At 38.1% G+C, this 27064-nt stretch overlaps 1 protein-coding gene across 1 annotated transcript in view; it reads left to right on the forward strand.

Annotated features, from left to right (window-relative positions):
• PLD5 (phospholipase D family member 5) overlaps positions 1–27064 on the forward strand; it is a 138161-nt gene that overhangs the window by 86081 nt on the left and 25016 nt on the right. The window contains 2 exon segments of the mRNA XM_042441404.1: positions 12177–12345; positions 14221–14335. Of these exon segments, the coding sequence (XP_042297338.1) occupies positions 12177–12345; positions 14221–14335 (284 nt within the window).

Genomic DNA, 27064 nt, shown 5'->3' on the forward strand with positions numbered 1-27064 from the left:
TAAGGGTTTCTTCTTTCCTGTTGAAGTTGTCCAGGTGTTTGTGGATTTCAGTGGCTTCCCTGTGCATTCTGCCCTAATAGTTGCTGGTATGGTCCAGAATTTCAGTGTTTTCAGGAGCATTTTATGTCTCGGATGGTTTACAACGTGTTCTGCTATAGCTGATTTTTCTGGCTGACCCAGTCTGCAGTGTCTCTCGTCATCCATTTCAGATGCTGGTGAAACATTAGGAATAAACTCTTCCAGAAAACAGTCACATAGCTCGAAAATCCCACAAAAAACTATGGATTCCAGCCACGAAAGCCTCCGACTTCACACCACCTCTCTACTTCTCCAAAACCATCTGCGAACAGGTCATCACCTGTTTTTCCCCTCAATATAGTATTGAAGATGCCTTGCTGCCTTGGTTTTTAGATCAAGGTGTTGTCAATGTTAATTTAATTTTTTTTCTAAAGATCAGATATGTTCGGCAGCACAGATTTTATTAGGATTTCATTTCATTCTTGCTCATATCTTCCCCACTGTACATAATATAGTTAGGCCAGTGTGTTTCATTTTACTCATCAACATTTATTCATTCTTCTCCCCAGAAACCTTCACAGAGGACTTCTGCAATAATCCATTTGCCATCTTTTAAATTCATAGTGTAGGAGAATAAAGGTCATTAAAGCAATTTTGTGCAGATAATCTCCGAAACTATACATTTTCTTTGGATGAAGGACAAAAAGCATTTCTTCATGCCATATATATATATATATATATATATATGGATTTTGGAACTTTATCTTGCATTATTTGAATGTAGGATTTTGTATCGTTGATGAGTCTGAGAGACAGCAGTAATCCTTATCTATTACAATTCTGGTGACCTTAGAAATCATGTTGTGGGAATGAGTGAATACAAGTAACTGTTTCACTGCTGGTCTATCTCTTTCACTATTGTCTGAACAGAGGGGCAGCAGCTCTCCATAGTTTTAGATAATTTCCCTTGCCATCCTGACTTCTCAATGTATCTGAGATTTAAACTGGGATATTATACAGTGGTCCCGCCATGTTTGCTGGGGTTAGAGATGAAGGACCCCCGTGAATGTGGAAAAGCCACAAATAAAAAACCACTCCCTTTTACCTAAGAGACCACCTCAGTAGGGATCCCCAAATCCTTCAGTGCAACTCTGTGGTCAACATCTGCCAGAGGCTGATCATAGAATCATGCTGTAGTACCTACAAATGCCTAGAGAAGTGTTTTAGAGTTGTGCTGGTGTTCCTAGAGATTCCTAGAGAGAACATATTAACCAAAACCACAAATAATTAAATCTGCAAAGTCAAAGCTGCAAATGTGGAAGGTCAACTGTACATGCAGTTTTGTATCACAGAACTATGACTTTTTCTCCCTATTGAATCATTGGGAATTAGTCATGTGTAAATTAAAATTGATTTGATGGGTTTACTGTAGAACTCAGGTCATTATGTAGCTTCATTGTACTGAAATCATAAATATTTGATTCTAAACTAGAATTTTTTAAAAGGAACACCTTTAAATTATTGATTTAAAAACTATGAAAAATCCAAATGCAATGTAAAAATTCTGATTTAAAAATCAAACTATTAAATTGCATTCCTCCCAAATGGTAACTGATGCCACATTTAACTTTGTATGGAACCCAACCTATTTGTTTTCACCTATCACAGTCTAATTCATGCTTGATACCTGAATTGAGCACAAGAGCACTCATAAGAGCCATGGCACTGTACATCTTGTCTGTGCCCTGGCATTCTCACATGAAGTGACCCCATCTTCATAAGCTTCGAACCTCTCTAAGGAGGTCCTAAGGGTCTTTAACTCTTGTTTGAGTATGTGTAGAACCCTTTGAGAAACTTATTGAAGTAGGGCCCCTTGTTGTATGGAAGTATCTCTTTGCATTCAGAACATTGGTAGAAGTTGCATACAGACCTCTCTACTCAACATGGTCAAGGTGCCTTGGATGAAAATTAAATTAATAAGCCAAAGATAGTAACAACCAGCGTCAGAAGTAACAAACAGCTTCTAACTTTGGAAATATGAAATCACTAGGGTTGGTGTCACTCAATGTGGTAACTCATGGTTTCACCCCCATGAACATCCTCCTGTAGCAGACTGTACAGGAGCAGACTGTACTCAGTGGCTCTTTCCCAGGCCTGGAAGGTTAGCTAGCTAGCTAAGTCCACTTCTGCTGGACCACCACCAGACAGAACAAGGGAGATCCCTCCTGCCAAGAGCCTCTGATCCCACAAAGTCCTTGGCAGCCCTTCCTGTCAACTCTGCACTGGTCACTGGGATTCCCCACCCAAGCATGCCTAGCTCTCCAGAGCTCTCTTTCAGAACACCATGGAGCTGGAGGCCCTGCCCTGCCCTGCCCTGCCCTGCCCTGCCCTGCCCTTGCCTTGCCCTGGAAGCAGCAGCAGCTACCACTAACAGTCAGGCCAAGAGATCCCCACTCACCAGTGTTGGCTGGGAAGGGCAACTTATACACAGCAGGCCCAGGTTAATGCTGTTGACTCAGCCACTGGACCACTGCTGCTGCTACCACCTCCATCCTGTCCCTCCTCCTCCTCCAGGGCAGCCCCTCAGCTGTTCCATACTACAACTCCCAGAATTAGCTTGCTGGCTAAACTAGACCAGTCAGTCTTAAAGGTGCTTTAGCTTTCCTCTCCCCTCCCCCCACACACTTTGTAGTTGTAGTTCTTTTTTCAAGTCCTACTTCTCTTCCAGCACCAATGTTGTTTATACCTGCACAAAAATTTTATAGGCAGTCATTTTGGTTTCACCCCCTCTGATTCTATCAGCTGGTGAAGTTTGAAACCCCCACACTTTTAGTGAAACCACCGAATCTTCTCTAACTAAGAACTAGGGATGTAAATTGGAGTCAAAATTCTGCTCATTCCTGGAGAAGGGTGGGAAATATATTTACAGTTCTCCGTGCAGGTGAAGCGTGAGAAAATTAAAATGTTTCATCTCTCACACAGGATAGAGCTCACCCATTCCAATTGGGAAGTTGGTGGGAATTTTCATTTGAAATTCGATGTTCTGGATAGTTTAATGGTTTTATTGCCTCAGTACTAAGCTGATTAGTTAAACAGCGGGGATGCATTTGAATCTGTCTCTCTCATGGGTCTAGCGTTGTTGTTGTTGTTGTTGTTGTTGTTGTTGTTGTGTGCCTTCAAGTCATTTCTGACTTATGACAACCCTAAGTCAAGCCCATCTAGGGGTTTCTTGGCTAGTTTTGTCCATAGGGGGGTGTTATTGTCTTCCTCTGAGGTTTTCTTCTGACTTACCCAAGGTCTCCTAGTGGTTTTCTGTGGTCTAGCTTGCCTGGTGCTTTTGGGGGACATCTTAGATCTTAATAAATAAGGCAGAGAATTCAGTGAATTCACTTATTAGCTTTATGTATTATCTTAATTATAAAACTAAAAAAAAAAAGAAAAGAAATTAAAGCATTGTCACTCTTTGCACAGGGGAATCATTCACACAGAGAACCAGTGATATCTTTATTGGCCAACCGAAATGCACAATATACTTGTTGCAAGCTTTTGAAGGTCCATTGTCTTCTTCATCAGGCAAGATGTTACTTACCAAATAGGAGAAAAATTGGAGATGTTAATAAGATGTCTACATTTTATTGTTTCTGTCCTCAGTTAAGATGCTATGGGGAGGGTATCTTTAGCATGCTGGCCCCTCCTCCTCTGGCCATGTGGCAATAGGGAGAGTTTAAAAGCCCAGGAAATTTAAAGTCCATTTGCATATCAACAAGGACTCCTCTTTCATGAAACGATATGTCTCCATTCCTGTGAGGCTATCTTGCCTGATGAAGAAGCCAGTGGAGCTTTGAAAGCTTGCAACAAGTATATTGTGCCTTTTTGTTGGCCAATAAAGCTATCACTGGGGCAATCCAACTGCCCCAAAGAGACGGGCTGGAGGTGCCCAGTTTCCCTCCAGAGGGACGCCACAGCTGTCAAACTGTGCTGCGTCCCTGCAGACCAAAAAGAACTTGGAAAAAACAGGTTCTTTTTGGCACACTGGGACAACGTCACCAGTGCACCATTGGCGCACTGTGATGTGTCCAAGACGCAAGAACAGTGCCCGGGGGTGTGGATGTGGTGTGGCGCTTGCGTCACACATGTGAGCCACATATGGATGGCACAGTGCTTTCGTCCTGTCTGTTTCGGGCCACTCTTAGCTGTGTTATTGTTTGAATTTACTAAATGGCCAACACAGCTATCCCTGCATGTTTTACAGAGAACCAGTTTACATTCTGAGCCTCCAAATGTTCAAAAACTTGTCCGTTCACTTGCTGTCTTAATATTCTTTTGTAACACACTCCTCTGAAAATAATAAATTTGATTAATAAAGTCAAAGATGAAGCAAATTCATATATTAAGACAGGAGAAACCTTTTCAACTATAAAGGGTTGGCTTCAGTTTCAGAAAAGTTTTCTCATTGGTTGCATTCCAGTGATGAGTGAGGCCAAAGACAAGAATGTTTTAGTGTAAAGTTCTTACTATCAAGTAATTAAGCTGATGGTGTCATGGGGAAGTGGATGAATCCGAAAAGGATTTATATATAAAATATTGCAAAAGCAGACACAGCATCATGAATTTCATTTTGTAATTATTTCATTATCCTAAGGCATCCACAATGATTAAAATCTCAATTCTATCATGGGAATAAAGAAATCCACCATAGAAATACTACCTTATTCAAATCTATTAAAATACAATAGATAATATAATGAATGTGACAGATTTTGTTTCTGTATGGCAAAGCATCTCCAAATATTCTTTACCTAAGAAAACCCTATGAAATTTGTGAGGTAGCCACAAATGAACAGATGAACAGAATACATTTTTGTTTTCCTCAACTCTCCTTCTAAACCTCTGCTTTACATATAAATTAATGTAATTATGTTCTGAGAGTAGCTATCGAAATGTTAGTAGGTATTGCAATTAGATGTATATTGCTTTATTCTTTATATTGTTCCACTCGGACACATTATAGAAGAAAGGCACTGTTCTAGTCAATATTCTGTCATTACAGAATATTCTGGACACTTTGGAGTTTCCAGTACAATCCTATGGGAAAGGAAAAGTTTAATGCCTTTTGGCAAGAAAAATCCTTAATACTGCGTATTAAATAGATTTCACACATTCCCCAAAGCTCATATATCTTGTTTTAACAATTACAGTCCTGAACACAGGATTTTGGCAAAAGTATTTAACCTTTCTTCTCTGAAACATTTTTCCTCTGAAACATTTAGTATTTGATATGCTTCAGTTTGCTGTAGAATGAATGCTAATTGTAGTAGTCAACTGATGCATACATCTAATTTCTTTTGTAATAAATACTGTATGTTTTTTCTTGAGAGAGAACAATTTATTACTGTTCTATATATGGAGGTTTTTTGAATAGCACAGAATGTATATGCATGAAGTAGGTTATTTCAATTTAAAAGACCATTTGTAAAATTATTGTAACAAAATCATGATAAACCATAATAATCATAATAAATTAAATAGCTAATGCACTCTGGTAATGGGAGCTGAAGCTCCAAACTTCTAGTTTTCTTGGTCATATTACCATGGTGCCTTCAAGATGCTCCAGCAGTGTGCGGCATCTAACCACTGAGCCGCTGGAGCACCTTGAAGCTGCCTACGTCTGGGCAGCCATCTGGCTTCTGGGCAGCTTCAGGGCATCATCAGGGCATGCGATGTGTAAATGCCATGTTCTGATGTTGCCCTGAAGGCATCTTTTAGGAGCCGTCTGTTCCAGCCCTTTAAGTGGAAAGTATTTCTAAGATTCATCCATTTAAAGGGGAAAATATCTGCTGACCTCAGTTCTGACATTCTTAAAAATCCGAAAGTGATGGACTGGACATAATGATGTGTTGCACTCAAGGTTACAATAATGCTGCCACTATGTGTGAAATCCATGGAGGTGTACAAGCCATTCTTAAAGGAAAGAACAAGAAAGCTATTTTAATGGATGTTTGGACCATTTGCTTAGCTTGTGCAGTCAGCACTTTTTTGCTGCAAATGCATTCTGTGTGACATTTTTTGGAACTCTTGAGGTAATGCTTGTTTTTTCTTTGCTGCTTTGCTGGTGGGATGTGTTAAATAACTGGAGTGTCGGTAAAAAGGCAATATACAACTCCCTGGAGTGTTGATCATGCTGCAGTTAACCCAATTAAAGAAAACTTTGATATGTTTGTGGCAACAATGGAAACTCTTTGTGAGCCACATGGAAATTTGGACACAAGAGGTGCAGCACAAGGTCTTTTGTCTGCTGTCTGTGACTTCACTTTCTGTATGCAAAGGGATCTTGTACCACCTTTGCGACTAACTTAAAAAAAAGAAGTTGATAACATGAGCTTTTGTAAAGTTCAGCCTACTTCATCTCAGGAAGTAGTGTCAAGTCTACAAAAGCTCATGCTATCAACTTCTTTCTTTCTGTTAATCTCAAAGGTACTACAAGATCTCTTTGTACACTGATTTTTCAGACTTACACTACTATGCTTTTGAATTTTATCACATTTCTGTGCTACCTGTACTTCTGGTGTCATATACTTCAGGAAGTTAATCTTATACAGCAGTACCAGCCAACAAAGGTGCCAACAAGGTGCTGACAAAGCTAGAAGTACTGAGAATTTTCTGCATGAAGATGACAGACATAGACCCAGTACATATTGCCAAGAAGTGGTGTCCAGGCAGCGATTCTGGATTAGAGACTGCACACCAACTGCATGGTCCCTAACCCTAGGACGTCATGGCATTGTCATAATGGAAGCCTCTCGTCCATATGGGAGCCGCCATCATGACATAAGCGATGTGCAGCGTATACATGTCACTGCACGTCGCTTACATCACGAGTGTGCCAATGGCGCACTCGTGACATGTGCACGGCATCCCAAGAAGAACCTGTTTTTTCTGGGTTCTTTTTAGGGCGGAGGGATGCCGCACAGTTTGGCTGCTGCTGTGTCCCTGTGCAGGAAAATCGGCCGCCTCCAGCCAGCCCTTTTGGGGTGGTATGTACCAGGCCTTAGTGGAGCATGCAGTTGAAAAGGCACTTTTAAAATCAGATAAATATGTACAGTGGGCACTCCCCTTATGCGGGGATCTGTTCCAGATCCCTCCGCGTAAGGGAAAATCAGCATATGCTGAAGCCCCATAGGAATTAATGGGGCTCACGCTTGCGGAGCACAACTGCACAACAGCACACCTCTGCCATGGGCTCATGTCCCATTAGTTCTTCTGGGGCACACCATGGGCTCTTCTGACACAGCTTTCAGCATACGGTAAAAGCCGCTTATGGCATGCCCGCGTAAAACGCAGGTGCACTGTAATTGCAGTAAAGATAAGAGCCAGGTTCAAGAAGAGGATGGCAGGGGAGCAAGCAAGTGATGCTGGACTCCCTTTGCAAGGAGAAAATATGAGGATGATGCTTTAGTGCAGTGATGACTTTCATTCTGAATCTCCAGATCAGATGAAGAGCCATTGAGAAAGTAACAGCCATGTCTGAGGCTGTGCAAGCAAATAATCTCATTTGTGCCACTGAAGAAGAGTTAAAGGTATCCATTCCAAAACTGAATACTTTCTGTCTCCTAGAGTGCAGTTTTACTAGAAATACCAAGGCTGAGAAGGTACATGCAGATTGATCTGGAAGAAGCTAAAACTGGACAATATTAGATGCTTTGAAAGTCATAGCTGAATAGAACTTCCTAGAACTATCTCAAACATTTCACCTAGCCTAAAGTTATTACTGATGATCTGTGTGTCTGTGGCTTCATGTGAGAATAGCTTTCCATATCTGAAAATTATAAATAACTATTTTCAATATACCATGGCTTTCTGATATTGCTATATTTTCTAGTGATAGTGAACTGGCAATGGCATTAAGTCCAATGAAGTGATTAACAAATTTGTAACTTTGAAGGCCAAGAAAGGAAAGTTAGGATTTTGTCAAGATGTTCACTAAGTACTGAAATGCTTGTGTATTATTGTTGTTGTTGGTGGTGGTGGTATTATGCCTTTTATGAGTATCTTTCCATATATATTAAAGTTGTAAAGTTGCCCCTCCTAACTCGTGGATCTGAGATCTACGACTTCAGTTATGTGTGGACGGGTGACCTCTGTCATTTCTAATGGCCCACACACCCGAGGCATGCTTGAATATGTGCGAGCCTCCATTTTCACAGGGAGGTCTGGAACAGATCCCCCATGCTAATGGAGGGCCACCTGTAATTTAAATTTGCTAGCCACATGGCGAAGAAAGTTAATACATTACATTTTCTATAACTTTTAAGCATCTAAAGAAGAAAGTAGTTCAAAGACACAAATATAAATCCTTTAATATTAAGTGTCAAAGCAGAAAGATATACATTCTAGACCTCTGATATTTATGGTAGTCTGTGAAGAATTAATTGAAAATGCTAGCTAAATTCATGGGTTAAGCTTTATAGCATTATGTCATCAGACCTAAAAAATCTCAGGACTGACAAATTGCACTTTCCCTTTCCTGATGAAGAGTATGCCTTCAAAAAGAGAACTGTCCACTGAGAGCTTTTCAAATACTGTATAAGGCTCTCCTCTCTAAAGCAGGCCACATGATCACCCTAGTAGTCACAGAATAAATGTATGTGAAAGCTCATTTTTCTCTTAGCTACTGGTAGTAGAAATGGTGGAAAACTCATAAGGAAACATTAGCATTCTTGTAGAAGCTAAATGTTATCCATAATGATGCCTAGTTCAGTTGCTTCATTGGGCCTTCAATAAGGTTAGAAGAGATAACTTGCTCTATTTTTATCCTGGAACAGAAGTGCAAATTATAGGTCATACCCCTTTGTTCTATTTTCCAGTCTTTAAATTGAGGACTCAGGAAGTATTTAAGGATAATAATTCTTGTCTAGTTATATCATAAGAATGTCCTGAGGTTTTAAGTAGATAACACATGAAAGCAATTCATAATGGAAAAATGACTGATACTGTATGTATTAAAAAGTTTCATTCAGCCAAAAGCATTCTCCTTTCAAAAGGGAAAAATGTAATAGCTTTACCACAGTCTTCTGACAGATGATAGTGGTGATGATGATGACTTTAAAAGATTCATTTGTGGCTTGCAGAGTTCCTAAAAGAATACACAGTATGACAATATTAATTAAATCTTGTTAAATAATTTTAAAAACTAAAAACCTTGCGAGAAGCACAGTAAAGATGGAGCCGGTTTGGCAAGTTTGTGATAAAATGGTTGGTGACACCGATCAGTTTCTATAGAAATCTTTCTGAATGTATGCATTATGAAAAACCCAGCAACCTGTACTGATATGTAAGAGAGAGAACAAAAAGGAGAGAGGTTCACTGTTGCAGAAAGAACCAGCAATGTCATCTTAATATTACCATGAGGGTTTGTAGTTATTTGCCACCACTTTTCATTTTTTACAGTAGTTTGCATGTACAGTCGGCCCTCCCTATCCATAGATTTTTTTATCCATGAATTCAAGCATCCACAGCTTGAAAATATTCCAAAAAAGTATAAATTCAAATAGCAAATCTTGCTTTTCCATTTTATATAAGGGACACCATTTTGCTCTGCCATTATATTTAATGGGACTTGAGTATCCATGGATTTTGTTATCCATGGAGGATCTTGGAATGAAACCCTGCCTAACAGATAACAAGGTACCACTGTATATTGATTTGTAGTTCTTGTGTATTTATGAAACAATTGCTTGTCAATTTTTATGTAAGTGGCTCCATAAATTATCAGGAATTTGAATGAGATTTCCCAGGCCAGAAACTAGTATCATAATAAACATGGCAAAAGGCACCAATTGTCTACTGATATGTTAACATGTAATATTTACTGATGACAAATTTGGGAAATTTTTCCAGTTCTGGTTCTTGAGCCCTTCATTTTCTTTGCATCTTGTACCTCCGAGCTTTTTGCTGAATGGAAACAGCAAGAATGCCTGAATTTATTATATTGTAGCTTTTAAAGTTACATGATGCTTAAGCATTCTCATCTTGTTTATCCTTGCAATAGCCTTCTAAGCTAGTTGTTGTATTTATTTAAAATATTTATATCCAGCCTCAAGAAGTGAAGTCTTTAAAATTTATGATTATATTATTAGCAGGTATCGTTTTTTCTAGAAAATATTCTGGAAAAACTGCAGCAATTAATTCTGTTGTGAATAAAGCCTATGCAAGGTTTTTTTTAATTTATTAAATGCTGTCAGGGTGGTTGACTAAATCAATAGTCTGTTCTGGAGATGCTCCTCTGTCCCTGTCTCTTCTCATTTCCCCAAATCAGTCAGAGTTCAGAATAAGGGAGGGGGAGTAAAGAAATCAGGATAGGGAGAAAAGGTAACAAAAAGGTATTGTGTCTTTAGAGAAATAGAAAGATCTGTTCCATGGTGGTACAGTAATGATATAGTGATACAGTTTGCTGATATTAGGAGAGACTGCGGAAAAGAAAACTGTTCTTTTTTCAGCCATGAAAATGTAAGTTAAACTGAATCTGCACACTGAGTGGATCAATAATATCATATCCACTCAGGTTTGGTTCCAGGAATCACTATGGATACCAAAATCTTTGGGTGCTCAATTCCCATTAAATACAATGGCACAATAAAATGGTATCCCTTCTATAAAATGGCAAAATCAGGGTCTGCGTTTTAGAATTTATGTACATATATGTGGAATATTTTCAAGCCATTGATGTTTGAATCTGTAGATAAAGAATCCATGGATAAGGAGGGTCGACTGTAATTTCACACTCTCCAAAGTGACAGTTCTATATTCTGTATGACAGGGCCAGTCCAGATTAATCCTCTGTCATTCCACTTTTTCATCTACTTTTAAAATGTCCCACTTCCATTCTACTCTTCTTCCCCCTCCCCCATTTACTTCAAATGTTGCAAAATAATTCAAAGGACAAAAATAGTTTGCACTCCTTTAAGCCAGTTGTAGGGAGGTGAGTGAAGAGATGGAACCTTGCCATTCCCAGTGCACTCAGGCAGAAGTTGCACCCTCTCCTATCTCATCTGTTCTTCCTCATTAATAAATTTTGCCATCTTGACCACAGTCTGATATTGCTTGGTTACATGTGCCCTGGTTTTCATTTGTGAAATGTTGGAGGGTGTTTAATTTTTAGAACAGATTTTATATCTTTGTACATGGTGTAAGATTCTTTGACTCAGGCGACAAGTGGGGTATTGGATGAATGTATGAATTAATGAGATGTTTACCTGTTTTTAGTTTGGAAGTATCAGTAAATTCTAGGAATTCATTTTAGGGTGCTTTCTAAGAACCACAAAGAACCTGAGAAAGGGAAGGAAATAAGACACCCCTTTCTGTTGAATTTATCACTGTTTCTTCCGCGGGGGGGGGGGGGGGAGGCAAGTTTATATTATAAAGTTTTCAATATAAGGAAAGATTATGGTGGAAGTAAGCAGTATTCCATGTCAGACAAGGTCATCAAGTATTTGCTATAGCATGTGAAGCAAGAATGTAGTACTGTATCTTGAAAGGTCAAATGGGAGGACTTGCTGTACTTGTTGTTGTTGTGTGCCTTCAAGACATTTCTGGCTTATGGCAACCTTATCATGAAATCTTTTTTAACCTTTTGTTTTATGAACCAGATAAAAGCTTTCATTACTGTAGATAAAGTTTCCCAAACTTGCATGGTAAATTAAATGATTCTGTGAAGGGCAGGGGGAATCAGAATGCTAGAGCATAAAACGATTGCCTTTATACTAACAGTCTTATCACATGACAAAAGAAATCTGACACATAGCGGGAGAGAAGAAGCTTTCTCCTACCTCTGCACATGCTGTCGGAGACCTTATATTCTCTTCCCAAGGCAGACAGTCATAAAAGCATGTCTTTTGTCATACTGGAAAATTTGGCAAAGGGTATACTTTTATGACTGTCTCTCTCTGGAAGGAGAATGGAAGTGCAATGACATATGGAGAGATAAGGAGAAAGCTACTTTTCTCTTGTGTGTCACCTTATGTTTGTCATGCTATAAGGCTCTAAGTGTCTCTAAGGACTGACCCAGGAGAGTTTAAAGAACAAAGGTTTGTGATAACATACACTTGTAAGTAGGGTTTTCTTTTTTAAAAAAGAAACTGTCTTTTTTTGTATCTCCTCAGAGTTGCTCTTGTAGAAAATATTCCTGAAGGCATAAACTATTCCGACAGTGCACCTTCTCATTTGTCTCTTTTCCAAGGCTGGATGAATTTACTTAATATGGCTAAAAAATCTGTTGACATAGTATCTTCCCAATGGGACCTCAGTCACAGTCATCCATCTGCATGCCAGGTATGCATTATTTTAGTGTCATGTATTTGATTACCTGCTTGTTTTGCATTTGATACTTTTCAGTAGCTGAACTGTTGAGATATATTTTAAATTGAGATATCTTTTTTGTTGTTGTATTGATGAAATGGCTAATTTGGACGTTTCAAAGGGGCTGTGAGTAAGGTTGCCAAGCTTCAGGGCCTATCCCATTTTCTCTGATTCTCAGGATGAGTGGGAGGAATCTCAGGGCTTGCACATCTCACCTGGCAACCCTAGAATTAAGTGAATTCTACTTAATTCCTTTTTATGTGATGGGTATACAGCCATGGAGCTTCTTTAGAGTCCACTGCACAAAAAAGGCATAAACAAGAGGCTTGGGAATCATGGTGACTTTGTTTAGGATAGAGCATTGAAAACCTATACTCCTTTTCATTTGATTTTGGGTTTTACATTTCATTTATTGTGAGGAATAGGATACCATATTTATGAACAATGAGATCCAACCATTTCCACTGATTCCATATATAGAATAAGATGTAAAATAATATTCAGATGTTTCGTACTCCTTTGCTTTTTGGGAAAAAATCACTTTTAAAAGTTGACATTGACAAAAATGATTTTTAACAGGGCCATCCACATAAATCAGCCAGCTGTTGTCTTACAAAGAAAGCATTCACTGTACATTTATAATCAGCACTCTTCCAAGGATCATTTTAAAACCTCCTAAGCGGAGTAACCAACTATACATCCAGAACTAATAATAACTTGACTCTCGGAAATACTAGAACTAAAGAAAAACTACAAGTTGGATTTCTTATGACCAACTTAAAGTTGGTCAACTTAGGATAAAACTAGATGTAACACTAATATTGACCAAGAAATCTGAGTGGTATACCTCCCAATTCTTCTGCTACAGTTAGCTGTGTTCCCCTCCTGCAGCCCATTGCACCTGACAAAACTGCTCTGGCGGGCTGGGAAACCATCTGGTGAAGGTGTTTAGCATGTGAGACAGGAGGAAAAGGAGCAGGGGGAGAAATTTCCAGTTTTCTTGGTACTAGATACAGAAATACGCATTGAATACAGAGATATGCCATTGGTTCTTGGGCATTTATTTTGTTTATGTATCTTTGCCATAGACAGATAAAAATAGTTGAGCAAATCTCTCCTTCCTTCTCTCATTTGTGGTAGTGAGATGACTGGTAAGGAGGGGTCAATTCTCAACTACACATCTCTTTTAGTATTAAAATTGCACACTCCAACTCATATTTATATGTTGACAGAAAAGATGTGAACAAAACCCATGGCTGCTGTAGCATCATCTAGTTTGAACTTTAAAAGAAGTTATTTTATATTTTGAAATGGAGCTGCATTTTTATTTATTGATATGATTGCACTGTAAAAAGTGGAAGTTTAGAGATAAGAAATCCAGTGTATAATTCCAGATTTTTCAAGATTTGAGTATTTTTTCTAGAATCCAGAGTGTTCTGTGACAAATAAATGAGAATAAATGTTTCATTTTCACCATTATTCTGTCCCAAGAGTTCAAAGAAGGTCACAATATCCCCTTATCTCATTTTCTCCTACAACAACTCCTGTAAACTACTTAAGCTGATAGTAGCTTTCTTAAGACTTCTAGTGACCTTCCGTTGGCTGAACAGGATTTTCAAATTATTTAAATTTTGTGACATTAAAAAACTGCATATCTTACAAAACACTCTTATTTAAGTTGAACACATATCATCAACTCTAGTGCAACTTCAGATATGTCTTCCAGAAGACAGTTTCAAGTTCCATTTAGGAATAACATTATATGATATAAAGACTCAAATATATATTATGTTATATTTGCATGTGTCTTAATTTAATAATTATTCCCAAATGTTTTTCCACTTACAGGGGCAGCATCTTTTTGAGAAATTACAAGAACTACTATCTCAAAATATTGAAATCAAATTAGTTAGTGATATTCTTCATAAGGAGTCTAGATTATTAAAGGAATTGAAGAAAAAAGGTAAGAACAATTTCTATTTTGTAATATTGTACTTCCACATTAATAAATGAAGGTTGTATTTCTCCTTGAAATGAGGGAGACTATTATTATTGTTAATAAATATTCAAAAACCTTGGCTGGATTGTCCCATATAAAGATAAGTGTGCTGAACCTATATTGATTTCTATGGGAAAGTTAAGTCCCTGCATAAATATTTTTCATTTTGACAAATGAAATTTATGTAAGTGCTTCACTCTGGCTCTGCTAGATATTAATAAAGGAACCATGTTGTTGTATATAGATGATGAAATCCGGTATAACTCCTATCTAAAGTAGATCCAGTATAAACAATATAATTTTAGGTAGTTGTTACTAACAAGTCCTGTTCATGTCATTGGATCTTCCTTCTCTAGGGCAAATTTATCCCAAAATCTAGTAGGGCAACTTAGAAATTGGTGAGTGCAGTCATCATAGGCTTTATGTGGAACTCTCAGTTTCCTCACTAGAGAAACTGTGAATTATCTTTACATAGACAACAAGTCTATTATTTCATAATGGTGTTTTCTTTCCATTTTATGCAATTGTTTTTGTTCTGTATAATTGTGAACCAGGACAATGGTAAAAATTGGGTACATCAGAAATAGAAACATACTTTGTCAATGATACATTGTTAATGTGTAGTCATGGGATAGGTTTTATATGAGATGAGTATTGTGATTTTATTGTGGTTTTAATGTTTGTAATTTTATATTGTTTTTAGCAGATGTTTTAATTGTTTTATTGCAATATGTTTTTAATTTTTTTATTTGTGAGCCACCTTGGGTCCCTTCGGGAAGAAAGGCAGGATAGAAATTAAATATAAATAAATAAATAAATGATTTAATTTTTTTTTGCATGCTATACTGTATCTTTAAAACATTTCTGTGCATTCATAGTAACCTTTTGCAGTGCTAGATCAATCATTAAGAATAAAGACCATTGAAAATGACATACTATAAAATTAAACATTTACTTGTAGTAGTACAGGATTACCTAGCTACTATAAATGAATTCAAGTCTTCAGGGGCAGATTAACTACATCCAATGGTAAAGAACTGGCAGAAGTAATCTCAGAACCACTGGAAATCATCTTTGAGAATTCTTGGAGAACAGGAGACGTCCCAACAGACTGGAGAAGGGCAAATGTTGTCCCCATCTTCAATAACAGGGAAAAAGATGACCCAAACTTTTATCACCCAGTCAGCCTGACATCAATACCAGAAAAGACTCTAGAACTGGTCATTTGAAAAGACAGTCTATAAGAAAGCACTGCTGTGATCACTAAAAGTCAATATGGATTTCTCAAAAACAACTTATGTCAGACTAATCTTTTTTTAATAGAGTTACATGCTTGGTAGATGAAGGGATGCTGGTGATGTATTGCATCTTGATTTCAGTAAGGCATCTGACAAGGTCCCCCATTATATTCTTGCAAAAAACCCTAGTAAAATATGGGCTGGCAACCTGGAGTGTCTAGTGCTAGAAATACTTTGATTGTGTATTCCTGCACAGCAAGGGGTTGGGTTGGATTGGATGGCGTTTGTGATCTCTTCCAACTCTATGAGTCTGTGCATATGTGTGTAAGAGAAAATACCTGCAACTGAAATACATTTATGAATAGTATGTCTTATATGAAATACAGCTATAAATAATTTATAGTTATAATTATTTGGAGATTTAGCTTTAACCATTAAATAGCTTTCAGGGTTTTGGCACATTTTATTAACAGGCATGGATGGACATATGGGTGTTCCTTCACTCTCTCTCTCTCTCTCTGTGATATAATGTGCAATCTTTATTTCTTCCTATGTGATGTGATGTGGTCAATCGCTGTACTATTTGGATCTTTAGTTTTGTCAAATGCTGATGTTCTGTGGTGTAAGTGAAAAAACACAGAAGAAAAAACACACCAGAATAATCACTTTTTCCAGTGCCATGTATTGTTTTGATCCCATCTCAAAAAGGGAAAATATTGATATTGACAATAAGAGCCAGACGGGGGCCCGTTACAGACCGCCCAAAAGGGGCGGTCTTGGGCCGCTGCCAGTTGCAGTGTAGAGGAGCCGCAGCAGCCAAACCGCGCGACTCCTCCACGCTGCAAAAAAGGAGTGCGGAAATCGCGCTCCTTCCGGCAACGTGGAAGAGACATCGCAAGTGCCAAAGTGCGCACTCGCGACGTTTCTTTTGGGTTGGGATGTGCGGACGCAGAGCGTCCGCTACGTCAAGATGGCCTTGCCCATCTGTATAGGGTGCCGACATTTTGATGTATCGATTACGTGCGAGGGGCAAGGCGCATCCAGAAGCGCCGCCCCTCACACGTAATCGCAGCGTGATGACGGCGCCTCTTGCGCCCATCTGTAACGCGCCAATATTTCCTTCATAAGATGCTCTAGCAGCTGCAGACACTTCCTATGAAGATCCTAAAGAGGACATAGCTATAAAACTGGCTTAAAGTCAATTTAACAGTCTGGTCTTATTTATCTAAATTTTAACTTTAAACCAGTTTTGCTATTATCCCTTCTCCTGAAGACCTCTGGGAATTGTAGTTTTAAGACACTGATAATTATTTATTGATATTTCTCACATTAGCTGCTTTCAGCATTAACATTGTCAACGGCCCTGAGAAGAAGGAGATGGTCTTTCTCCAACTGACTTTTTCTTAAGACTGCTTAATCTGTTAGCCTTCCTAAGATTGGCTAATACAGGCAGGTTTTAAAGGGTTAAAATCCTGAAAGTGGACTTTTAAAGTCAGGACATGGGAAACTTCTCCCACCAAGTGACTAAAATTCATTAACTCTTTCTCTGTCTCTCAATCTCCCCTCTCCCTCTCTTTTTCCTGCTCTCTCTGATGTCTCCCTTCTGTTTGGAGTCTTCAGTATACAGTGCGCACTTCCCTTACGTGGGGGATTGTTCTGCCTCCCACATAACGGAAATACCGCGTATGGGGGAGCCTCATTGAAAACAATGAGGCTTGTGCCCGCAGTGCAGTGTGCACACCACGGGTGTGCATGCCATTGCCTCTTTTGGCAATGCTGAAAGCCATGTATGGCACACCTGCATATAACATGGGCTGACTGTAGCCTTAAAATCTGTTCTGGATAACTGGCAGATTGTCCAGAAGAAATTTTAAACACGGCTTTTTATTTATTTTTATTTTTTATTTTAGCAGTCTCTTATATTCCCTCTTAAGATCAAGCCATTCGGGGGAATTGTTTGAGTGTTCATGGATCTATATTCCCTATATTTCTATATCAGGGCCTGTTTCTTATTAAAGCAGTCATGGTCAAACCAACTTAAATACCAAAAGATATGGAACAGATTCCCTTTTTTTTTTCAACACACAAGTCCAACTCTAATTAATATTTCACTTTATGGAAGCTGTTATTTTCACAGCCAGAAAGAAAAGTAATTTCGGTGTATCATGATTGAGACAGTTCAAGCTGATGTCCTCTTGAACAAAACCACTCTGCTCATAAGAGAAAAATAATAATGTGATTTGCTCTTGGGAGATAGATACTTCCCCAGCATAATCTGAGAGCAATCTTGATGGTTGGGAAGAGACTTAAACCATTTGTCTGCTAGTTATTTCTAATCTAAAAGAAAATTTTAACAATCACAGGAAAGATATTAGCATAAGGTATTGTTTGGCCATCGGGGAGATTCATCGGGGAGATTCAGTTACATTTCACATGAGACAGTGTAGTATTTGAGCTAGTTTTTATATGTCGGTGTTTAGCTAGGTCAAAAATACTTCTTACATGATTGATATAGCTGTTTCAGTGAATAACATGGAGGCAGAGAACTTGCACTTTGAGGAATGTTTTATTTAACAATAGAGGGGAAATTGCTTATTTCACCAAGACTTTTAAATTCTTCAAGACCAAGTATTGGTCAGTGTGATCGTACAAAAATAGGCTTGCAATTTTAAATCATAACTGCATTTTTGACGAGCCAAACTTAATATCTAACACAAGCAAAAATTTGTTTTTCCCATAATAAATTATCATCCCTTCTGTTTCTTATGTCTTATGGAGCAGTGGCAGTCTGTAGTTCTGGGTAGTTTTGTACTGACTTGATTTAAACTCTTTGGGGAGTGCTCTCATCCTTGATGTTATCATTTCTGCAATTTTTAAATTTATCTACTGTGCACTATTTTCACATACACTGTATTAGGAAAAATTATGTATACTTTGTTTCTATGAATACTTAAAACCATGCTGATTACAATTGTATCCTGTGTAACAAAGCAAGGAAACAAGCTGATAAAAGAAAGTACAGCACACCCGCACCATACGTGGGCTTGACGTCATGCGTATGGCGAGCCTCCATTAAATGAATGGCACATGCACCTGTGGTGTGCACATGGCACAGTGCGTAGGAGCACACTGGCATTGAAATCAACAGGTCTTGAGGTCCCACTGTATTTCTTTTACATTGGGGGTGGGTGGGTTTCCAGAATGGATCCCTTGCAAAAAAATCGTGAGTTCACTGTGACATAATTCTTCTTCTGACTCTAGTTGTATTTTTCTCTTGACTATATTTTTGTGTAGCATTTTTTTATTATATTGTACTGCTCAACAAAGTAATGACAAAATATGAAAGCAACATTAATTATTGCCTATCTAATTTTGCATGTATAGAGCTTTTTAGATATCCCAAATACCATGGGGGGGGGACAGGGAGCAGAGGAGGCAGTGGCAATACAGTGGTACCCCGGGATACGAATGCGCCGCCTTACAAAATTTCCGGGTTACGAAAAAAATCCATAGAAAAAAACTGTTCCGGGTTACGAAGGTTATTTCGGGTTACGAAAAAATTTTTGGTGCTTTTCGGCGCTTTTTCGCACGAAATCGCGGCTTTCGCTATTAGCGCCTATGGCTTTTTCGGCTTACGAAGGATTTCAGGTTACGAACGCGGCGGCGGAACGAATTAAATTCGTAACCCGGGGTACCACTGTAGTAAGAGAAGGAAAAAGAATGGAAGAGAGCAATAGAATCCCCCCCCCCCATCTTAATGAATAATATATAACAATAATAACATGTGTAACACAACCGGGGCGGCTTACATGTTAAAATACAATTAAACAATTCATAATTTAAAACATACCTTAAAATATGTTTAAGGTGGCTTGTCTCTTCATCATTCTCTCCTAATGATTTCGCTAACTATTTCACTCTGAGACAGTCTCTCCTGATTTTTCTTCTACTACTAATCTTCTATCATTCTCAGCTAAAAAAAATTCTGTGTTTCCTCCTATTTGTTTGGACGAACTCTCTACACTGCTGAACTCTTCCAAACCTGCAACTTGTTCTCTTGATACAATTCCTTCTTGCCTTCTAATCGCTATAGTCCATTCCTTACTGCCCTCGCTTCTCTATATCTTTAAGCTCTCTCTCTCTCTACTGGCTCCTTCGCTTCGGTCTTTAAACATGCTTTAGTTTCCCCTATTCTGAAAAAAACTTATCTCGACCCCTCTTCCCTGTCTAGCTATCGTTCGATTTCTCTTCTTGCTTTTCTTTCTAAGATTTTGGAACGGGTCGTTTATTCTCGCTGTCTTGAGTTTCTTGAAGCCAACTCCATTCTAGATCCCCTTTAGTCCGGTTTCTGCCCACAACATTCTACAGAGACGACTCTCACAAAGATCTTGGATGATCTTTTGCAGGCCAAGGCTAATGGCCTTTATTCTGTTCTTGTTTTTCTCAACTTGTCTGCGGCCTTTGACACCGTTGATCACTGTCTTTTAGTTGATATACTTTCTGACCGTGGGTTCTCAGACTCTGTCCTTTATTGGTTTAAATCCTATCTGTCAGATAGGTCCTTTGCAGTGGTCACGGGTGGTCAGGCTTCGTCTTCTATTCCTTTATCTGTTGGAGTACCCCGGGGCTCTGTTTTGGGTCCCCTACTGTTTTCTCTTTACACATTGTCCCTAGGAAAACTTATCAGTTCTTTTGGCTTCTCCTATTATCTGTATGCTGATGACACTCAGCTGTATCTTTCCTCCCCTGACCCTTCTCTGTGTCTTGAACAGCAAGTTTCTTCTTGTCTTACAGCTATCTCTCAGTAGATGTGCCATCGGCGTTTGAAGCTCAGTATGTCCAAAATGGAGCTTCTTGTTTTTCCGCCTAAGTCTACTCTTCAGCACTCCTTCTCTGTTTCTGTTGACGACATTTCTATTCAACCTGTCTAGGAAGCCCGCAGTCTGGATTTCATTTTTTATTCTTCTCTGTCGTGTATCCCCCAAATTCAGGCCACAGCCAAGACGTGTAGATTCTTTTGGTATAATATTGCTAAAATCTGACCATTTCTCTCTGCTTCTACTGCCAAGATTTTGATCTATGCCCTAGTGGTCTCACGACTAGATTTTTGTAACATCCTTTCTCACCTCCCTCATTTACTTTTGGTCCAGCATTCAGTTGCATGCATTATTACATCTGCTCACTGTTTTGACCATATCTCTCCTTTATGGTCATCCCTTCACTGGCTCCCTCTCCTTTTCTGTATTCAGTATAAGCCTCTGTTGTTGACTTTTAAAGCCCTGCATGGGCTGGCCACTCCTTATTTATCAGAGCTTCTTTCCCCTCACCATCCCATTTGTGCCCTCTGCTCGGGTAGTCAAGGTCTGCTGTCTCAGCTTAGTATTTTTACTGCTCCTTCCCAGATTTGCTCCTTTTCACTTGCTGCCCCGGATTCCTGGAGCCTCCTTCCCCCACAAACACAGGTCATTACTTCTTTAACCAGCTTCAAAGCTGAGCTAAAGACTATACTGTTCAGGGAAGCGTTCCCAGGCATTGCATGATTATTTTTGATGTTTTTAATTTGTTGCCTTCTTTGTATTATTTTATTATTTTGTAGAATGTACGCCATAGGCAGGCATATTTTTATCTATTTTTTCCTATTTTATTGATGGTATATACAGCACTGTGTGAATTTACAGCACTATATAAATAAAGTGTAATAATAATAATAATTAATTAAAATAACAACATACAAACAAACAGACAGTTCGGAAAGTGACTGTGGCAGAAATCATGGGTATGACGGGTTTGATTTTATTGGTGGCTGGTTATCTATTCAGGAAAAGCCTGCTGGAAGAGATCCATCTTGACAGCTTTTTTAAAGCTGTTTAAGGTGGTAATATGATGGATCTCATCCTGCAGGCCATTCCATAATCTGGGAGCGATTGCCAAAAAGGTGGTTGCAGACAAGCTAGTTTTCATGAGTTGCAACAGATTCCTCCCAGAGGACTTGAGTGCGTAGGGTGGATTATACGGAAGGAGCAGTCCTGAAGAAAAAGAAATAGAGATTGTGACTGTATGGCAACTCTGTGCCTACCTTCCTTACACGTTTGTTGTTGTTAACTGCCTTTGAGTTGATTTTGACTCGTGCTGGCCCTATGTATGAGAGACCTCTAAGTCATCCTATCCTCAACCACCTTGATCAGTTCCTGCAGACTTGCGGTTGTGGCTTCTTTGATTGAGCCTATCCATATGGGATGCAGTCTTCCTTTTTTCCTATTTGCCCTCTACTTTCCCAAGCATTATAGTCTTTTCTAATGAGTCCTTATCATGATATGGCCAAAATACAACAACCTCAATTCAGTCATTTTTGCTTCCAGGATTAGTTTGGGCCTGATCTGCTTTGAGACTTATCCATTGGTCTCTTTAGTGATCCATGGCATTCTTAGAACTCTTCTCTAGCACCACATCTGAAATGATTTTTTTTTTCCTTTCCACTATAAGCTTTCTTCACTGTCCAGCTTTCACAACAATACATAGAAATGGGAAATTGATGGCATGGACAATCCTAACTTTGGTATTTAATTATATATCTTTACAATTCAGGATCTTTTCTAGTTCCTTCATAGCTGTGTTTCCAAGTCATAATCTTCTGATTTATTCACTGCAGACTCTTCTTGGATTGATGATTGAGTCCAAGAATGAAAATTCCGGAATGATTTCATTCTTTTATTCACTTACTTTAAAATTATGTAGATTGTCTGTGGTTATAATTTTCTGTTTCCTTGATGTTAAGCTGTAAACCTGCCTTTGCACTTTCTGCTCTGACCTTCTTCAATAATACTTCATACCTGTGGTATTTTCTGCTAGTATTATGGTGTCATCTGCATATCTTAGATTGTTGATGTTCCTCCAATTTTCACACCCCTTTCCTCTGAGTCCAGTCCTGCTTTTTGCATAATGTTCTTAGTATACAAGTTAAATAGGGTGATAAAATGCAGCTTTGCTTGATCCCCTTTCCAATTGGAAACCATTACATTTCTCTGTATTCTGTCCTAAGAGTAGCCTCTTGTCCTGAGTACAGGTTACATATCAGGACTACCAGATGTCACGGCACACCTATTTTTTAAAGTGATTAATATTTTTTTCATGATCTATACAAAGGCTTTACTGTAGTCTATACAGCACAGGATGATCTTTTGAATTTTTTTAGTTCCTTCCATTATTTAGCACATGTTTGCTATATGATTCCTAGTGCCTCTTCTTTTCCTGAACCCTGTTTGGATACCTGGCAATTTTTGCTCCACAGATGGTAATGACTTAAAATTCACAAGACTCCCAAATTACCACTGAGAAAATGTGGGCTGCAAATGACATAACACTGGGAGGCACAATTAGCTTGTGAGCGGTTATGTGTATGGGCATTACAGCCTTGTGCAGATGACTTTTTTTTTGTTTTGCCTCATTTGGTTGGGAACAGATGTTGAAAGATCATGTTCTGTACTATTTGCTCAAAACATGAAAAATATTGAGAAATGATTTTTTAATATCAGTCTTGTATTAGAATTTTATTTTAAGTGAAAATCTTAACTGCTTTCTAATAAGGCTGGCACTGTTGATTGAGTGGAGCTAGTCAGGGTTCATTTCCATTTCTCATATCACTAATTTCTTTGAAATCCTAATGGAAGATCTTTTGAAATGTATCTAATATACAAATAAAATAATCATAGGACACTACTACTCTTCACACTGCTGAATTAGTCTTTTTGTTAGATCAGAGAAGACTTTCAGGAACCTTAAGAGTTTATAATTTTCAGTTCCTACTGTCCCTGCCCACTTGATGCAGGAAACGCAGAGCTGCAACATTCCCCACAAATGGCTCTCTAGCCTTTCCATGAACAATCAGTAGTCCATGAATACTTTTACTGAGAGAAGCACATTACTTTTCTGGGTAATTGGCTCACTTCTCAATTTTCTGTTACTATTGATATTCTCCTAAAGTTTAGTTGAAATCTATCTATTTTTAACTTAAATTCAGTAGACCTAGTCCTGTTTCCAACTGCAGGAAAAAACACGTATTTGCATTCTTCAGTGAGACAACCCTTAAGGTATATGAAAAGTAGGTACATTGACTTGAAGAATCATTACAGCTTGTTTATTTTGTTTGGTTTAGTCCATGTATCTTGCTACATTTTTGTGCTGAATATTATCCATGTACTGGTGCCCTTTCTATTTCTCCCATCCACAAGACTACTTAAAAGGTTTACATAAATGTGTAGAATTATGAAATAATTTGTTTGAAAATAACAAATGTGATATCTCTCTCTTCCCAGCTGCTGTCTTTCCCACATACAATGTGTACAATGTTCTGTATAATGTATATCTTTGACTATTGATTGTTCATGGAAATACATCAACTTTTTTATGGATAGAATCATTGCTCTCCTTTAATAGCCTCCCCCCTTCTCTCTTCTGTTTTTGTGTAACTGTTTATCTTCTCATACTTCATTATGGTCAATTTTGCATATATTGAAAGGGCCTGCTGTGATGTTTAGTGAATTTACATGTTCAGACATTTGTACTCGGCTCAGTGGAGCTTTAACTATTACAGTGTCAACATTCAACATGTGAGATGCTCTATGGGAATGTAAGCTTATGCTTGCCACAAAGTTCCAATGAGAGTTAAATGCTAGAGAGAGGCATACTCATTTGCAGTGTTTTTACTTTTTACATTACTCTAAAGTCCAGGGATAGATGCATTGGGTTGATGGGAGGTGGGAGGTGAAATATAATGAAAGCTCCCACCTTAGATCTCATTTGTAACTCACCTGCAGCATCAAAATGAAGGCTCATTTTTTCATTCACTTTGCAGGAAAGTGTGAAACCAGACCCTCTGATGAGATGATCAACAGAATGAGGGTAAGTCATCCTGGAGTGAGACATAATGTGGAAAGTTAGATGAATATAAAATAAAAAGTTTTTTAAGGCAAAGAAAAACCACATGAAAATTACTTTTATGTTCCCATGGAGCTTCCATATTTGAATGTTGACACTTTTGGATTCTTTGTGACCCAGTTAATTGCATTTGCAGTTGGATATGATGGACTTTGCCTTTAGTCCCAGCTCTCCCAGATACTCATTGGATGATGTGGAGCCCATTAATGTCCACCAGTGTTAGTTAATAAAGGACAATATTAAGTCTTGTTCAAATGATGAGCAGTGTGGAGGCCGTTTGAAACTGCATTAGCTGTGCAGCTGTTGAGCAGATGCCACCATAGAGTTTTCTCCATTTGCCATAAAATTCCCAGATATCTTGATCAGCAGATTGAGATAGTGAGTCGCTCCTCTCAAATGGTAAATTGCATTAATTATCCAACATGCAAGTTCTGTTTCAAGTGATCTTCACCTGCTCAATCAAAAGAATCAAAATTATTTATGAAATGGAATAACATCCAGTGCAGTGTAGTGAGCAAGGAAGAGAGGAAAAGGAATTTCAGATCATAAAATCATGTTAAATGGCAAAGTTATTTAAACAAATGCAAAATGGGTTATATTATAAAGTTGTGGATTTCAAAAGCTACTGAAGTGCTGAACTAAGAGATGGAAGAAAAGTTCCATCAAGGAAGGCAAGGACTCCAGTAAACAGAATATAAAGTGTTTAACCTTATATACAATGGAGTTCTGGTGGCTGGAAGTGTCCATGTTGAGGGGATGGTGAGTATCCTCCAGATTTTAAACCACAACTTAAAGGGGTTGGCAAAGTGCTGAACCTATTCAAAGGTGTCTTGAATTATTCCATTAAAGTTTGGACTAAAATCTGGGTACATTAACATGTATGCGCACGCATGCACACACACGCACACGCACACAATATGGAAGCTACTATGAAATGTTAAACTTTCTTGTGCTGTTTTCCTGGCTCAGCTCTCCCTCCACACCAAGTTTCATTGCTATGAAATGTTAAACTTTCTTATGCTGTTTTCTTAGCTTCTTTCTCTTAGTTCATGCTGATCATACACTTCAAAACAGTTACTTTTCATATGTTTGCTTTATTCTTGTGCTCATGTAGTGTGAAACATATACAAGACACTTCAAAGAAATAAAATAAAATCCACTAATTTGGCATATTTACAAAGTAATAACATTGTTATAAAGGAGCATATATATTATAAAGGCAGCATGTATGCTCATGCTTTATATTTATCTCTATATTCAACAAGTTCCTGGAATAAATGTAGGCTACAGTTGGCCTTCTACTTTATCCCTTTTTATAGTTCATTGTATGAAAATGAATGGTCCTAGTTCTTAAATTCCTTTTGTTTCAAAGTTAAATCAGAAGATTACTTGAGTTGTCTTATCAGAACTCTTATATAAACATGACATTGGTATGAATCAGTCTGTTATGATGCAGTGCCTGTACTTGAATAGTAAGGGGTACATTTTTCAAGTCTGAAGTCACAAGTAGCATTTCTACTATAACTCCAGTTACCGAGGGCATGGGGCTGTTGGTCTGTATTCTTAGTTTTAAAAGACTTTCTCCATTCATTATCTGTAGTCCATGTATAATTATAGAGGGTTATAATAATATAGCAACATTGGATGGATCCAATCAATGCTCTATTTAGGGTTCTATTCACATAGTAGCTAATCTGTTGCCAAGGAGAAGCCCACCAAAAGGACATGAGTACAACTAGGGATGTAATTCCTCACTAAGTTTTTTCTTAAAAGTAGTAATGAGTAATTTCAGCATTATTTTGCCTACTGCAACAAAGTTTTCAAAGTCTAGTCACCATTCGGGACTTATTTTGTGCAAAATTTGCATATGGTTGGTTTGTGCAGAAAACAGCATGGAAAATAATACTTCAATCCAGAAATATTAATTCATGCATAGAAAATGCTTTTTTTCAGCACAGAAAATGCTGTTTTCTATGCAAATCAGCCATGTGTGAATTTTATGCAAAATAACCCCCAAATACATTTTCTTTACAGAAAACAGTATTTCCTACAGAAATTGAAGTATTTTGTTTCCTGAACAAACAAAAAAATGCTGTTTTCTATGCAAAACAACCACTTGCAAATTTTATGCAGAATAAGTCCTGAATGGGAAGATTCTTGCTATTCCTGGTTTCTTCTTGTCAAGGTTTCCCAACACTCAAAATACATGTCTGTTTTTTACATTTTAAAAAATATTTTAAAATATTATTTCCCTTTCCTAAGCGCAACAGCACCTTTCTCCATGAATTGATATTTAGAAGCATACTGCCTCTAGCACTGGAGAGATCATAACTGGTAGCTATTATTAGAAAACGGAAAAGATTTAGGTTCTGCCATAATATGTGGAACAGAACATTTGTTGCCCATGCACATAAACTATAGTGAGAATAGACTAAAATAGAGTATTTCAGTTTTCCACTCAGAAGTGACATTTGCATACTTGTGCACATGAATGGACAGTGCTGGTGGAAACAAATTCAGC

Source organism: Sceloporus undulatus, chromosome 1, assembly GCF_019175285.1.
Source record: "Sceloporus undulatus isolate JIND9_A2432 ecotype Alabama chromosome 1, SceUnd_v1.1, whole genome shotgun sequence".
NCBI lineage: Eukaryota > Metazoa > Chordata > Lepidosauria > Squamata > Phrynosomatidae > Sceloporus > Sceloporus undulatus.